This window comes from Haliaeetus leucocephalus, unplaced genomic scaffold, assembly GCF_000737465.1.
Source record: "Haliaeetus leucocephalus isolate CR32 unplaced genomic scaffold, Haliaeetus_leucocephalus-4.0 Scaffold306, whole genome shotgun sequence".
Taxonomy (NCBI): domain Eukaryota; kingdom Metazoa; phylum Chordata; class Aves; order Accipitriformes; family Accipitridae; genus Haliaeetus; species Haliaeetus leucocephalus.
Genome location: NW_010972742.1, coordinates 5,087,763 through 5,099,771, shown reverse-complemented (window position 1 = coordinate 5,099,771; position 12,009 = coordinate 5,087,763). Strand labels below are relative to the sequence as shown.

Below are 12,009 nucleotides of genomic sequence, written 5' to 3'. Positions count from 1 at the left end.
TGTCCCGTCCCCGGGTCCCTCCATGCCCCCGCAGTGAGGCCGGGGAGGCGGCGGGCGAAGCCGGCGCTGAGCGCTTTTGGCCGGGGCTGACGGCTCTGCCGGCGGCCACCATGGGGAAATCCAACAGCAAGTTGAAGCCTGAAGTTGTGGAGGAGCTGACCAGGAAAACGTACTGTGAGTAAAGCGGGCCTCGCTCCGCCGAGGGGGAACGGGGAAGGGGGGTGCTGAGCGCCGGGGATGCTGCCCCCGGGGAGGCGCCGGGGGGGGAGCCGATGGGGTCGGTGGGGTCCGCGGCCCGGCCCCGGGGCCGGCCCCGGCCTCTTCCCCCGGCTCGTCGCTGGGTTTGCAGCGGGGAGCCGGGATTCCTGCGGGCATCGGCGCTGCCGGGGCCGTTCCCCGGGGGAGGGCGCAGGCTCCGCCGGGCTTTGTTGCAAGAATTCGGAGATTAGCCTGGGAGGATAGAAAAAACCAACCCAAACCCACAAGGCAGCAGAGACAAGGAAGGCGGGTAGGGAGCCGGAGAAACACTCTGTTTTCTTATAAAAGCAATTTCTCCGTGGCCTATTTCTAAGCCTCCAGTAAGCGTGGGACAAGGGCCGCATCCTGCCCGCCTGCTGTGCCCACCTGGAGCCATGCGCCTTCCTTTTCCTGAGCCCCCTCCTCCTGCCCCTGCTCCGAGCATCCTTTCCTTCGGGGCTGCCTGGCCCTGGGCCTTTGCTGCCAGGCGGGTACCCGGGGGACCGGCCGCGATGGTTGTCCTCCCCTTGCTGCCTCCCCGGAGCCAGGCAGCTTCTCCCTAAACCGGGAGCCAAACCGACTGGGTGGCTTTTCAAAGTTCGGGTGCGTTAGTCGGAGGGGTCTCCTTTGTTATTATGCTCTGAAGTGGAGAAGAGAGCCCGATGCCAGAGAGTTCGGTATTTTTCTACGAGTATCTCAGTATCAGTTTAATAACCTGATTTTCGAAGTGAGTGGCTTTCCTGTCTGAACCTCCGCTGTAATCTTATTAACGTGGCTAGTGCCTGAGCCATCCAGTTTTAGCAAAATGAGGGTTTTTTTCCCTGAAGGATGCACAAAGGAAACAAAGGCTTTGGTGGTTCAAGTTAGCCTCTCTGCTTGCAGGTCGGAGATATTCCCCTAACGTGTAGCCGACCTGCGAGCTCTCCCCGCTGTCATTGCTGCAGTCCCACGGCAGCGCTTACCCAAAAAGGCAATAGATTAGGATGCAGCAAGTTCTCCCATACAGAGAAGAGGCAATACTGGTGCATTGCACAACCCTACACGCGGGGTTGCTCTCTCATCGTGGCACAGCCGGGAGCAGGCAGGAGGAGGGCAGGTTGCGGGGGGGCATGTCCGCATAGCCAGACTGCGAGCGATGGTAGAAGACGTTGGGGTACCCCGGCTGGGCTTCCTTGAAGTGGCTTCGGGAGAAGAAATAGCGAGAACGTGGCAGTGCCAGCTGGGCACAGACCCCAGCTGGAGCTGAGCCCTGGATTTTGGTGTCCTCACTGCAGCTGCGACCCACGGCGGGTGCAGCCGTGCTGAGCCCAGTACGGTTATTGCCGTGCTGCAATCGCCCGCTTGGTTTGCAGCCGCCGTGACGATCCAGTCTCCAATGGAGAGGGATCTGGGAAGAGCCAGCCCCGGCGCAGCCTCGTCTGCTGGTGATCTCTTGCATGCCGAGCTTTCTGCACCCCTGGGGTGGCTCCTCTCTTTGCGGGGAAGGTGCCGACCCCAGCGGGGCCGATGGCAGGGCACACGGGCAGCGATGCTCCATGTCTTACCGGCAGCGGATGCCAAACAAACACAGCGCTGGTGAAACCGTCGTCTGCAGGCACGGGGATGTCTCTTTTGCTGGATGAGGCTGGCAGAGGGTCGTTGCCTTCTGAATCACTTTATTCCTAACTTTCTGCTCCCCTCTCTTGGGTACCCTCCCCTTTCCACCGCACCCCCTCCAAAAAAGACTCTGGTCCTCTGATCGCTCCCTCGATGAGTTCCTGGCCTGCCTGGGGCTTTGCCTGCCCGCTCTGGGCCTCTCGCTGCCTCTTTTTCAAGGTCCACCAGCCCCACGTACCTGTGCAGGTGAGGCAGCAGCGCCTGGGCAGCCGTGCCGTGGGGCAGCACGTGGCCCTTCGCGTGGCCGGAGCCTGGTGCAGCATCCCAACGTGCCCTGGCAGCATGTGGCTGGCGGTGCGATGCCTGTCAGGGAGCGCCGTCGCTAATACCAGGCTCTGTTTCTTGAGCTATGCTTGTTCCACCTCTTGTCGCTGGGATTAATTACTTTTGCTGAGTGTTTCTGCCCCTTTTCTGCAGCTGTCAAGGCGAGCGCGCGTTCCCTTGTCTGGTGAAGCACTTCACAGGGCCCTCCCAGGCACGTCTGAGAGCCTCTGATTTATCTTCAGACCCTGAGCGATTGGAAAGATATTAATTTCCTTCTGCGTTTCAGGGAATCGGGGCAGAGGAGATGCAGGTAGGAGCGCAGGGTTGCACTGAGTACAGTGGGAGGGACTGATGCAGACCCCTGTGCCACGGCTAGTGGACCAGCTCGAGCAGGGGATGGCCGTACTCACAAATCCGTGGCATACCCGAGAATTTCTGGGGGTCTGCTTTGGAAAGGTTTTACTCCATAGCACCGTGGTATTTTGGTACCTTTCTGGCAGACCGGCGATGACCATCCTTCTAAGAGCATCCCTGGCACATGGTGCCCTTCCCGTATGCTGGCTGCCACGTTACCAAGCGGGTGCTGGCCCTGCCTCGTGTGTGGTGCTGGTTCTGCTGCTGTTACAGCACATCTGGGCAGATGGCTCTGGGAGCCCGTAACTGGCAGCTAATGACGGGAACCCGGTTTTGTCCCAGGGAAGTTCCTGTGGCAGCAGTACGTGAAGGGTTTCTCCCACAATGGGATTGCCTTCCATTGCATCATTTTCTGTTTGTGCAATTTCCAAACAAAACGAAGCGAGTAACAAAAAGCCCCTTCTCTGTTCTGCAGGATCAGAGGGATGGGGAGACGTTACCCTCTCTCCCTGCCCCACGTGGTTTTTCTGCAGATTTACCTCACCCGTGGGACACAGAGGACCTGCAGCCTGTGCCGTGACCCCTTGGTGCTCTTCCAATGTCTGGTGGCTTCTTGCGTCCCCCAGCCACTGTCCCCAGTCCCCTCTGGTCTCTCCATTTCCTATTTGTGGTGCTTCTCTGGCCGTGCCTTGGTTGCAGCAATCTTGGGGCAAGAAGGCGGTGGGAGCAGCCGGGAGAGGAGTGTGGGACTGCTCACGTGCCAGGGCAGTCGCAAGCACGGTGGTCGTGCCGAGGATGCTGCAGGGTTGCCGTCAGCAGCCTCCATGAGATGCAAGAATTATTTTACTGCAGGTATTCAGAGCAGGTTGTCTGGGGCCCTGCTGGGAACCGGACACGGAAGGGCAGGAAACCTCGCCTCTTGGCTCCCCTCCCCACTCCGCTCCTGACTTACGGTGTCGGGGGCCAGATTTTAATGGCACTTGGACACGTAAAGGCGCAGAAGGACATCCGACGACTTCTTCGAAGTGCCGGCTGCCCAAGTCCTGTTGATTTGGACCCATCGCCGTGTGCCTTTCAGCATCTCTGGGCACCTGAGTGCCCAGGAATATCTGGCAGCGCCAAGCTCACCCGTCTGCCAGGTGCTGGAGCGGCGCTGGCGGGGAGAGCCCGGCTGCGGGGCGAGGATTTAACCTTCCTCAGAGGCCAGACTGGTGTCATATAGGAGCGTGCGGGAGAAGCCAACGCTGAGTGATAATAATAATGAATAATAAATTATGTAATTCTTTGTACTTCCATAGAGCCTTTCATCCAAAAGCTCTTAAAGTGCTTTATAATCATTAATTTATTAATCTTCCTGATGCCTTGTTGAGGTAGCTTGGAGACGCAGTTTTGGCCGCTGTGTGTTTTGTCCCAGGAGGTGATAACGCCCAAGATTCAAAGGAACTGCCGTCCTCCCTGGATCGCATCTGCTGGCCCCTCTTCGGTGGGGATTTAAGCCTGGGCTTAACTTGAGCCAGGTGCTTGTGGCTCAGAGCCGCGGTGGGATTTGGGATTGTGCTTAAGAGCCTTGCGGGGCCGCGGTCAGAGTTCTGTTAAGCTGGAGATTCATGAAGGTCCTACGGTATCGCTGCTTCTTGCAGTCTGCATAAAGCTGTGTAAAGCGCACGTGTGCAGTTGTGGGTGCAGAGCATGTGTCATGGGTGGCAATGGTTTGACGTGGACTCCTGGTAGAGAAATTGGGAAAGAAATGCAGTGCTGAGTATCCCTACTTGCAGCAGTGCTCCCAGGCCAGCCCAGCCACAGCATTGGCAACCCGTAAAATCTTGAAACAGGCTTAAAAATATGAGGCTGTTTCAGAAGAGCACATTTTAGCTCTTTGTTTTTAGTCATTTGGAGGGGGGGATTGGATTTCAGGGTTCACTTCTCATAGCTATTGCTCGTGTCCAGAACTACTAACACTGTATTTTTTTTAACGCCAGCTGCAATAGCCATGCAATCCGGCGTGCTCGGAGCCATGTCGGTGCAGCAGCATCACTGCTGGGATGGGGCAGGGGGTCAGGACAACAGTCCCGGGGCTCCGGAGGCCGCAGCGAGGCTCCAGTGAAAGCGTGGGAGCCGTGGCAAGGGTGCCAAAACAACGCCCGCGGCACTGGGAGGCCTGGGCTGCAGAGTGGGCGCGGGGAGAGGAAGATGCTCTTTTCCCAAGAACTGCATCCCACCCACTGTGATCTATTTTGTGGATTTTAAACTCACTCTGGCATCATCGTTTTCTGCTCTTTTACAATAAGCCACAAAATTGGCTCTGTTGCTCGACGGTAATGCATTGAATTAATGGGCATTAGTTTAAGAGCAAACTACAAACATATTGATTTGTAGTTACGGAGGTACGTAGTGGTGGGTTGAATTCTATGGGAAAGGAAAGAAAATTCTGCAATTGCAGCAGTTTTCAGCCAGGAAAACGGGTCGGTTCCTCGCTGGAGGCACTGGGCTGGGGCTTTGCTCCGTTGTGCCACCCTGGTGCCGGGGAAATGTGCCAGCCGGGACGGTGGGCAGGAGCAGAGGGGCAGGCAGAGCAAAGGAGGGACCTCAGCGGCTCCCCACTGCTGGTTTATTTTTAGCCTTGGAAGTGTTTGGCCCCAGGCACTGGGTTTCTCTGCCAGGTTGGTTTGTGTTGAAATCCCTCCTGTTGCTCATCCGGCAGAAAGCGGGGCAAGCTGGCCAGGTGGTTACGCACCCATTATCCCTCGGTGACAAATGCTGGGTGAAATACCTAAAGCGTGGAGGCTTCAGGGCTCAGGATCCCACTCTGGGGTGGGAGCCCCGTGGGTCCTGCTCCTGGGCGAGGGGCACCGGGATGCCGAGGCCTACGCCCACCCGATATGTAGAGCTGAGGCTGAGCTGCTGCTGGCTGGTTGACCCGTCGAGTGTGCCTGCCTGCTCCGAGCACTCTTGGTGTGTAATAGGATTTGCAAGAGCCCAGAAGGAAGGTTTTTGGGGGGAGGAGGAGAGCACTGGCCCAAGCACCCTGGAGATGCGCTGGGGAGAGGGGAGCAGAGCGGGTCAGCTGTCCCGAGCCAGCCAGGGAGCCCCGAAGGAGGGTGATGGGCAGGATGCGCTGGAGGGATGCCCAGCGGCTGGCTTTTGTTTGGAGCCTGTTTTTACTGCAGCCACATGTCACCCGGAGCTGCGAAGGTGGCAGCTGCGATGCAGGTTCCCTGCGAGCTCGATGGGGACCTGATGTGCTGCCTTCGGAGGGCTGTGGCGGTCTGGAGGCATCTCCAGCCCCTTCCCCAAGGAGACCCCAACCTGCTCCGAGCGAATCTCATGACTGGGTATCCCATGTGCCTGTGGACCTGGGGCTCTGTGGGTGGATGCAAGCGGAGCAAGTTTTGGAGTGTCAGAAGCATGTTTTGAGGTGTCCCTGCAGTCCCTGGGAGGTGATTTTAGTGCCGGGGTGGGAAAGGGAAGACGTGACCGAGGGCCCTGAGGGCTCCCTCTGCGGCAGAGCGGAGCAGCTGTCCCTGCCGGCCACGCTCGTGCCACTGCCTGCTGCTGCTCAGGCATCAGAAGAATCACATTTCATTTATTCCCTGACATGTTAATGGATCTGCTTAACCACTCTCCTGACCTTTGCTGCTGCCGCTATAATTAAGGTTGTGAAACAAGAAGCTCTGAAGGCATCAAAGGAAGCGGCTGCTTCAGGGAGGAGCCCGCAGACGCTCTCGCTCCGTTATCGGGGTGACATTTGTGGGGTTGCTTTGTTCCTCCCTCCCCTCTTCATCCTCCCAGGTCTTCTAGGGAGCTGGATGGGAAAGGGAGCCACGGTCCGTGCCTTGCACCCCTGCCTGCCCTCCCTGCCCAAGGGCAGGGGTGGCCGGGGGGATGCTCAGCCCTGGGGCATGGTGTGCGTCACTCCCATCACCGCCGCTGCCGCAGCTTCCCAAGCCCGGCAGTGCTGGCACGGGGCTCGCTCCCCACACCTCCTGCATGGTGTTCTCCCATCAAGGCACGTTTTTGGTTTCTACGTGGAAAGAGGGCTGCCCGTGCTTCATCCACCCGTGTTTCTCCAGCATCTCCTGATCGATGGCTGGACCCCGTGGAGATGCCCTGGGTGTCTGTGCCACTTCCCGTGGAGGAGTGGGCGTTCGGTGCCTCCAGCACCCTCTGCTTTGGCAACCCTTGGCACGGCCCCATCCCTGTGGGTGAGACGGGGAGGGAGGGGGCAGAGGCAGCCCTGCTGCCAGCAAGGCTTTACCCTGCAGCATCCTCCTCACCTTCCCTTGGCTCCAGGATCCGATGGCTGAATTGGAGGGATTTCCCTTCCCCTGCCCGCGCCGGGTCCGGAGGGGAGTTTTCTCCTCTGCCAGGGGCAGGAATCACTCTGTGGGTTGGGGACAGCACCTCGGAGTGTCGTGCCATGCCGAAATCCCTGTAGCCAAGGAGGGGATTGAGCAGGGGGCAGGACACAGCTGCCCCCCGTACGGCCAGGGCAGGGGGGCTGCTCCATCCCTGCTCCCGGCAGCACTGGGGATGCTCTGCCCTGCCGTGGGGCATCGCTGCGTCAGCTCGTGGGGAAGCCAGGATTAAATCCAGCCCAGGATAGACCTGCCACAGCCACCGACTCCTGCTGTGGGTGTGTTTCAGTCTGATTCATTAATTTCCAAATGAAGGCACTGTCCTTTGCCCTTCCTCTGCTGCCTTTGCTGCAAAGAGCGACTGCTGCTTTTTCCCCGAACCCAGTTTCCAAAGCCTAATGTCGGGCCCTTAAATATTTAATAAAGTCTAAAAAGGATTTTAACTGCATATTGGCTTTCCTGTTGGTACCAGCCCCGGGGGAGATGAGAACAGAGCTGCTCATGGACCTGTTTATCCAGTCTGGGAGCAAGACAGACCACTAATGGCAACTGCCGGCGAGAAGAGTGCCAAACGCACATGCAGTTCTCTCCGCATATTGCTTTGTATCTCAGCAGTAACAAATGACACCAATAACACTGTCGGGCTTGTGCTCCGAACGTCTTGGAGGCTCCTGGACTCGTCGTGATGCTGGCGACGTCTGTGTCTGATGGGGAGAGAAGCCAAACTGGGCAAGCGCACAGGGAGATGGGTGAGCTGGGATGGGGGTGTCCTGCTCCGACAGGTCAGCTCCGGCTGCATGGGTGCCCACGCGGTGAGGCTGCTCCGACATCCCTTTGTGATGGGATATTGCAGGGATGGGTACGAACACGGGGATGACCCCGGCATGGGGACACCCCCGGCGCGTGAGCGATGCAGCCGGGAGCGGGGACTGGGCACCGCCGGGATGTGCTGGGCTGAGACGGAGGCACGGTGGTTTGGACAAGTCGCTGCTGGTCATCTCTGGGAGCAAAAGAAAATGTCACTGGGCAGGCTCTGGCTGTGGTTGTTTCCACGGGGGCTGACGCCGGTGCTGCAGCCAGGTTTTGCCAGGGCCATGTTTTAACGCCGCTTCCCCAAAGCTAGCCCTGCGTTGGCCTGGGAGCAGGAGCAAACCGTAGCCCCGGAGCTGGGGCTGAGCCCTGACGGAAGGCAGGAGGACGGTTAAACCTGAATTTTAATGAGACCGAGTTGTCAGGGCCAAACAACCCAAATTGCCAAAGTGCTGACGTGCAGTGTATCTTAAAAGTTACCCTCATTGAATGGGGACCTGGGTGAGCTCTGAGGTGCCCCAAGGCAGGGTGACGGATGGTCCCGGGGGAGGACTGAGCCTGCGGCAGCCTGGGGGGTGTTTTCACCCCTTCCACCCCGGCACCGTGCAGCTCCCGCAGGCGCTGGGCTCCGTGCCGGGGCTTTGGTGCCGGAGCCAGGGGAGTGCGTTGCTGCGGGAGTCTCATGCCCACGCTCCAGCTGTCCCCGGGGGCGGTGGGTACTTCCCCCCACCCTGGCATGCACAAAGCCACCCAAAAGCCCAGGCTGATCGTTCTGGACAGCCCAGCACACAGCAGGTCCCGTCTGCGGGGCACCCTTCCTCTCCCTGCAGGGAGATGCCCACGCTGCACCAAGCGGATGCTGCCCAGCGCCCGTTTTGGGGCTGGATGAAGTCCCACAGCTACTGCACACGTTGGTACCTCCAACAGCTTGAGCTGCTGCCGTGCTCTTGGCTACGTGTTTCGGAGGGACGAGGCCTGAAATTGGTAATGACCGGTCAGGTTACGATGCGGTTACCCCACGTAACCTGCTCTGCAGGGCCAGGGGCTGGTGCTGGGTCCATCTGTGCCGACTGGTGGGACCTTCTTGGGTCCATGTTTGCAGGAGCAGGGCGTGAAATCTGCACCGAGCATCCGTTCAGGCTGCTGTACTGAGCCCTGTGGTCGCTCTGAGGGGGCCGAGGGCTAATTTTGCGGTGGGTGTTTGTTCGGGCTCTGATGTTAACCCCCAATTCTGGGTCCCAGGGGAAAGGAGCAAAATCCAAACAAGCGCGTGCACACACTGCTGAGCCCCATTGCCCGCTCAGCGGGGAGGGACGGGGGACCTTGTAATTGGTGAATATTAACTTTGTGATGATGTTGAAAGTGGAGTTTGTAACGGATTTATGTTCAGGCAATTCTTAAATATGTGTTTTGCAGAGGCGAGGGGTGGAGTGTGTTGGGCATAAATTGCAGGGTGTGCGGGGTTCACCCCAGAGCACCGTGGTATTTTACGCATGAGTGACCGATTAGCTCATGCATCAGCACCCCAGTCATTTCTGCATCAGCACCCAATAAGTTCATGCATGAGCACCCAATTAATACACACACACAAGCGCGCAATTAATTTACATATGAGCACCCGGCTGATTTATGCATGGGTGCCCCGTGGATTTGTGCTGGATCGCACACTGGTCTGTGCGTGAGCACCCTGGTAGTTGATGCATGGATGCCCAATTAATTGGTGCATGTGCCCCCAATCAGTTCATGCCTGAGTGTCCAATTAATTTATGCATGAGCACCTGATCCATTCACACCTGAGTGCCCAATTAGTACATGTACAAGTGTGTTATCTACTAATTATACTAATTTACACGAGTGCCCAATTAGTTTACGCAGCAGTGCCCAGTGAATTTATGCATGAGTGCTCAATTAGTCCATGCATGAGCGCCTGATAAATTCATGAGTGCCCAAAAAATTTATGCATGAGCACCCCACTGGTTCATGCATGAGCGCCCCATTCATTCACGCCTGAGCACCCAGCTAGTTCATGCATGAACACCCAATTAGTTCACCTAGAAGCACCCAAATAATTTATGCACGAGTGCCCAATTAGTCCATGTATCATCACCCGATTTATTTTTGCATGAGTGCCCATGTAGCTCAGGCATGGGTGCCCAGTTAGTGCATGCATGAGTGCCCCATTAATTCACACCTGAGCACCCACTTTGCTCACGCAGGAGCACCCACTCTGCGCATGCGTGGGTGCCCAGTTTGCCCTCCTCCGGGCGCAGCGCTGATCACCCGCAGCAGGTTTAGGCAGGGATGGGAGCCCCAGCATGGGGTGATGTGCCGGCTCCCCTGGACTGGGATGCGGGGGGACCTGCGGGGACCCCGGGAAGGAGCCACAGCAAGTCCCTGGGGGAAATATATGCCGCAGAACCGACGCTGCCCCACCTGGGTGGGTGATGCCGGACCAGTCACCCGTGGGTTGGCGGCGCAGCCCACGACGTGGCAGAGCTGCAGCGGGGACGGGGAGGGGGGAGCTGCTTTGTGCCTGGAAATAATTAACCCTGGTTTCCCTGATGAGGCAGGCGGTGGTGCCTGCGGCCCCACGGGATCAAGGTGCTGTTGTAGCAACTAGAGCGAGGGGTGACATGCGGGGGCTCGATGGAGACCCCACTGGCTGCTGCGCGGGGACGGTGCTTGCTGAGCCGTTGGGAGCCCGAGCCCGCAAGACAGACGTGTGCCGTGGCCGTGGCCCACGGGGGCCGGGCTGAGTGTGCGTGTTCCCGCTCAGGATCCGGCCCTGCGGCTGTGGCTAAACCCCTGCCCTTGTGCAGACAGGGAAGGGGACGGCTGCGGGATGGGACGGCAGCACAAAAAAAGCCCTGCGGGGCTGGAGCGTCACGTCGCCTCATGCATCCCACTGTGGCCAAGGGTCCCCGAACCGTTCCGAATCCGGCCACCTCTCCCGCGCTCCTTACTGCCGCCCTGTCCCCGCTGTGGTCCAGCGAGCAACGAGCTCCCCCGCGGGCAGGACGACGGATGGGGATTTGCAGTCCCGGGTCCCTCCTCTTCTCTCTGCCTGGCAAACACAAATTAACGGGCTTGAGCACTGATTAACCAGAGCTGTTTCTTGCTGCAGCGGCAGCTGGGTGGTGGGAAGAGAGGGGGCACGCGAAGGGCGGGTGGTGATGGAGCTGTCAGTCCTCGCCTGTGCCGTTGGGGATTGATGGAAAGGTTGGGGGTAGAGGGTTGGGGATTTTTGGGTACCGGTAGCTGGGAGGAGGGGGCTGGGGGCTGCTTGCAGTGCAGCCCCATGGGGCAGTCTCTGCCCCTCTGTGCTGCATGAGATGTGTGGCTGAAACCTTCCTCCCAGCTGAGACGGGAGCGGGGATGGACCGACCAGCGCTGCGAAGGGGCAGCGAGGACCCGTGGCCGTGGCTTGGCTGTGCGGGGCAGCTCCTGTGCTGCCCTGGGGTGGCTGCCCCTCCTGCCTGCCGCGCTTGCCCTGTGCTTGGCGTTTCCCCACGCTTTGCTAAAAGCAGCAGAAACAAAGCTGCTGCCGGCATGAGCGTTGTACGTACGGGAGGGTGTCTGCGGGGTGTAGCTGGGGCTCCCAGCTCGGCGATGCCTCTTACAGCGTTGCGGTTCATAACGAATGCTAATACCCTGCCTTTATTTAGCGCCTTTCATCCCTAAGGATCCCAGGGCACGCTGCATCCGCTAACGAGCTGCTACGGGTGCTATTTATAGCCATCCCCATAGTGGCTGCGGGAATGGCAATCCCTGGGGAGCGTGGCACGGTAGCTGAGCCCAGCCGCAGCCCCAGCTCAGCAGGGGCAGGGAGAGGGAGCCAGCCCTTGCTCCGGTGGGATGCTGCAGTGGGGCTGTTGTGGGTTATCCCCTTGTCCTTGAATGCTCGGGGTCAAACCTGGCTGAGGTTTATATCGCTGTAAATTGATTTGCATCGGCTCAGTGTCGCGCCGTAATCGATGCCAGGGGAGGGAAATGCAGCAGCCGCTGCCGCGCAGGTACTTTCTGTGAGCTCGGCTGGGCTCTGCACGCCGGGGAGCTGCAGAGGATGGATCAGGGAGAGCGGAGGGACAGCCCTGCCCCTGCGTGTGTCTCCTGTCCCCAGCCCCAGGCTGGGTGGTTCAGCCTGGCCAGGAGAGTAGCGTGTCCCCAAGGCTTCCATGGCCAGGGGTCCCTGCTGCGGGGACAGGCATTAGCATCCCTAATCTGTGCCACTCAGAGTGTCAACAGCCAGTGAGGTCGGAGTGGCTGGGAAGTGGCAGCCGCGGAGGCGGCATCTGTCTCGGGTTCATAACTGCAGATACGGGGGGGGCGGGGA

General features: G+C 59.0%; 1 protein-coding gene across 1 annotated transcript in view; it reads left to right on the top strand.

Moving 5' to 3' along the window:
• The first annotated feature begins 107 nt into the window (after positions 1-107).
• Positions 108-12,009, top strand: part of NCS1 (neuronal calcium sensor 1) — an 18,837-nt gene continuing 6,935 nt past the window's right edge. The window contains exon 1 of the mRNA XM_010570909.1: positions 108-174. Coding sequence (XP_010569211.1) covers positions 111-174 — 64 coding nt within the window. The 5' untranslated portion in view covers positions 108-110. The remainder of the gene's footprint in view (positions 175-12,009) is intronic.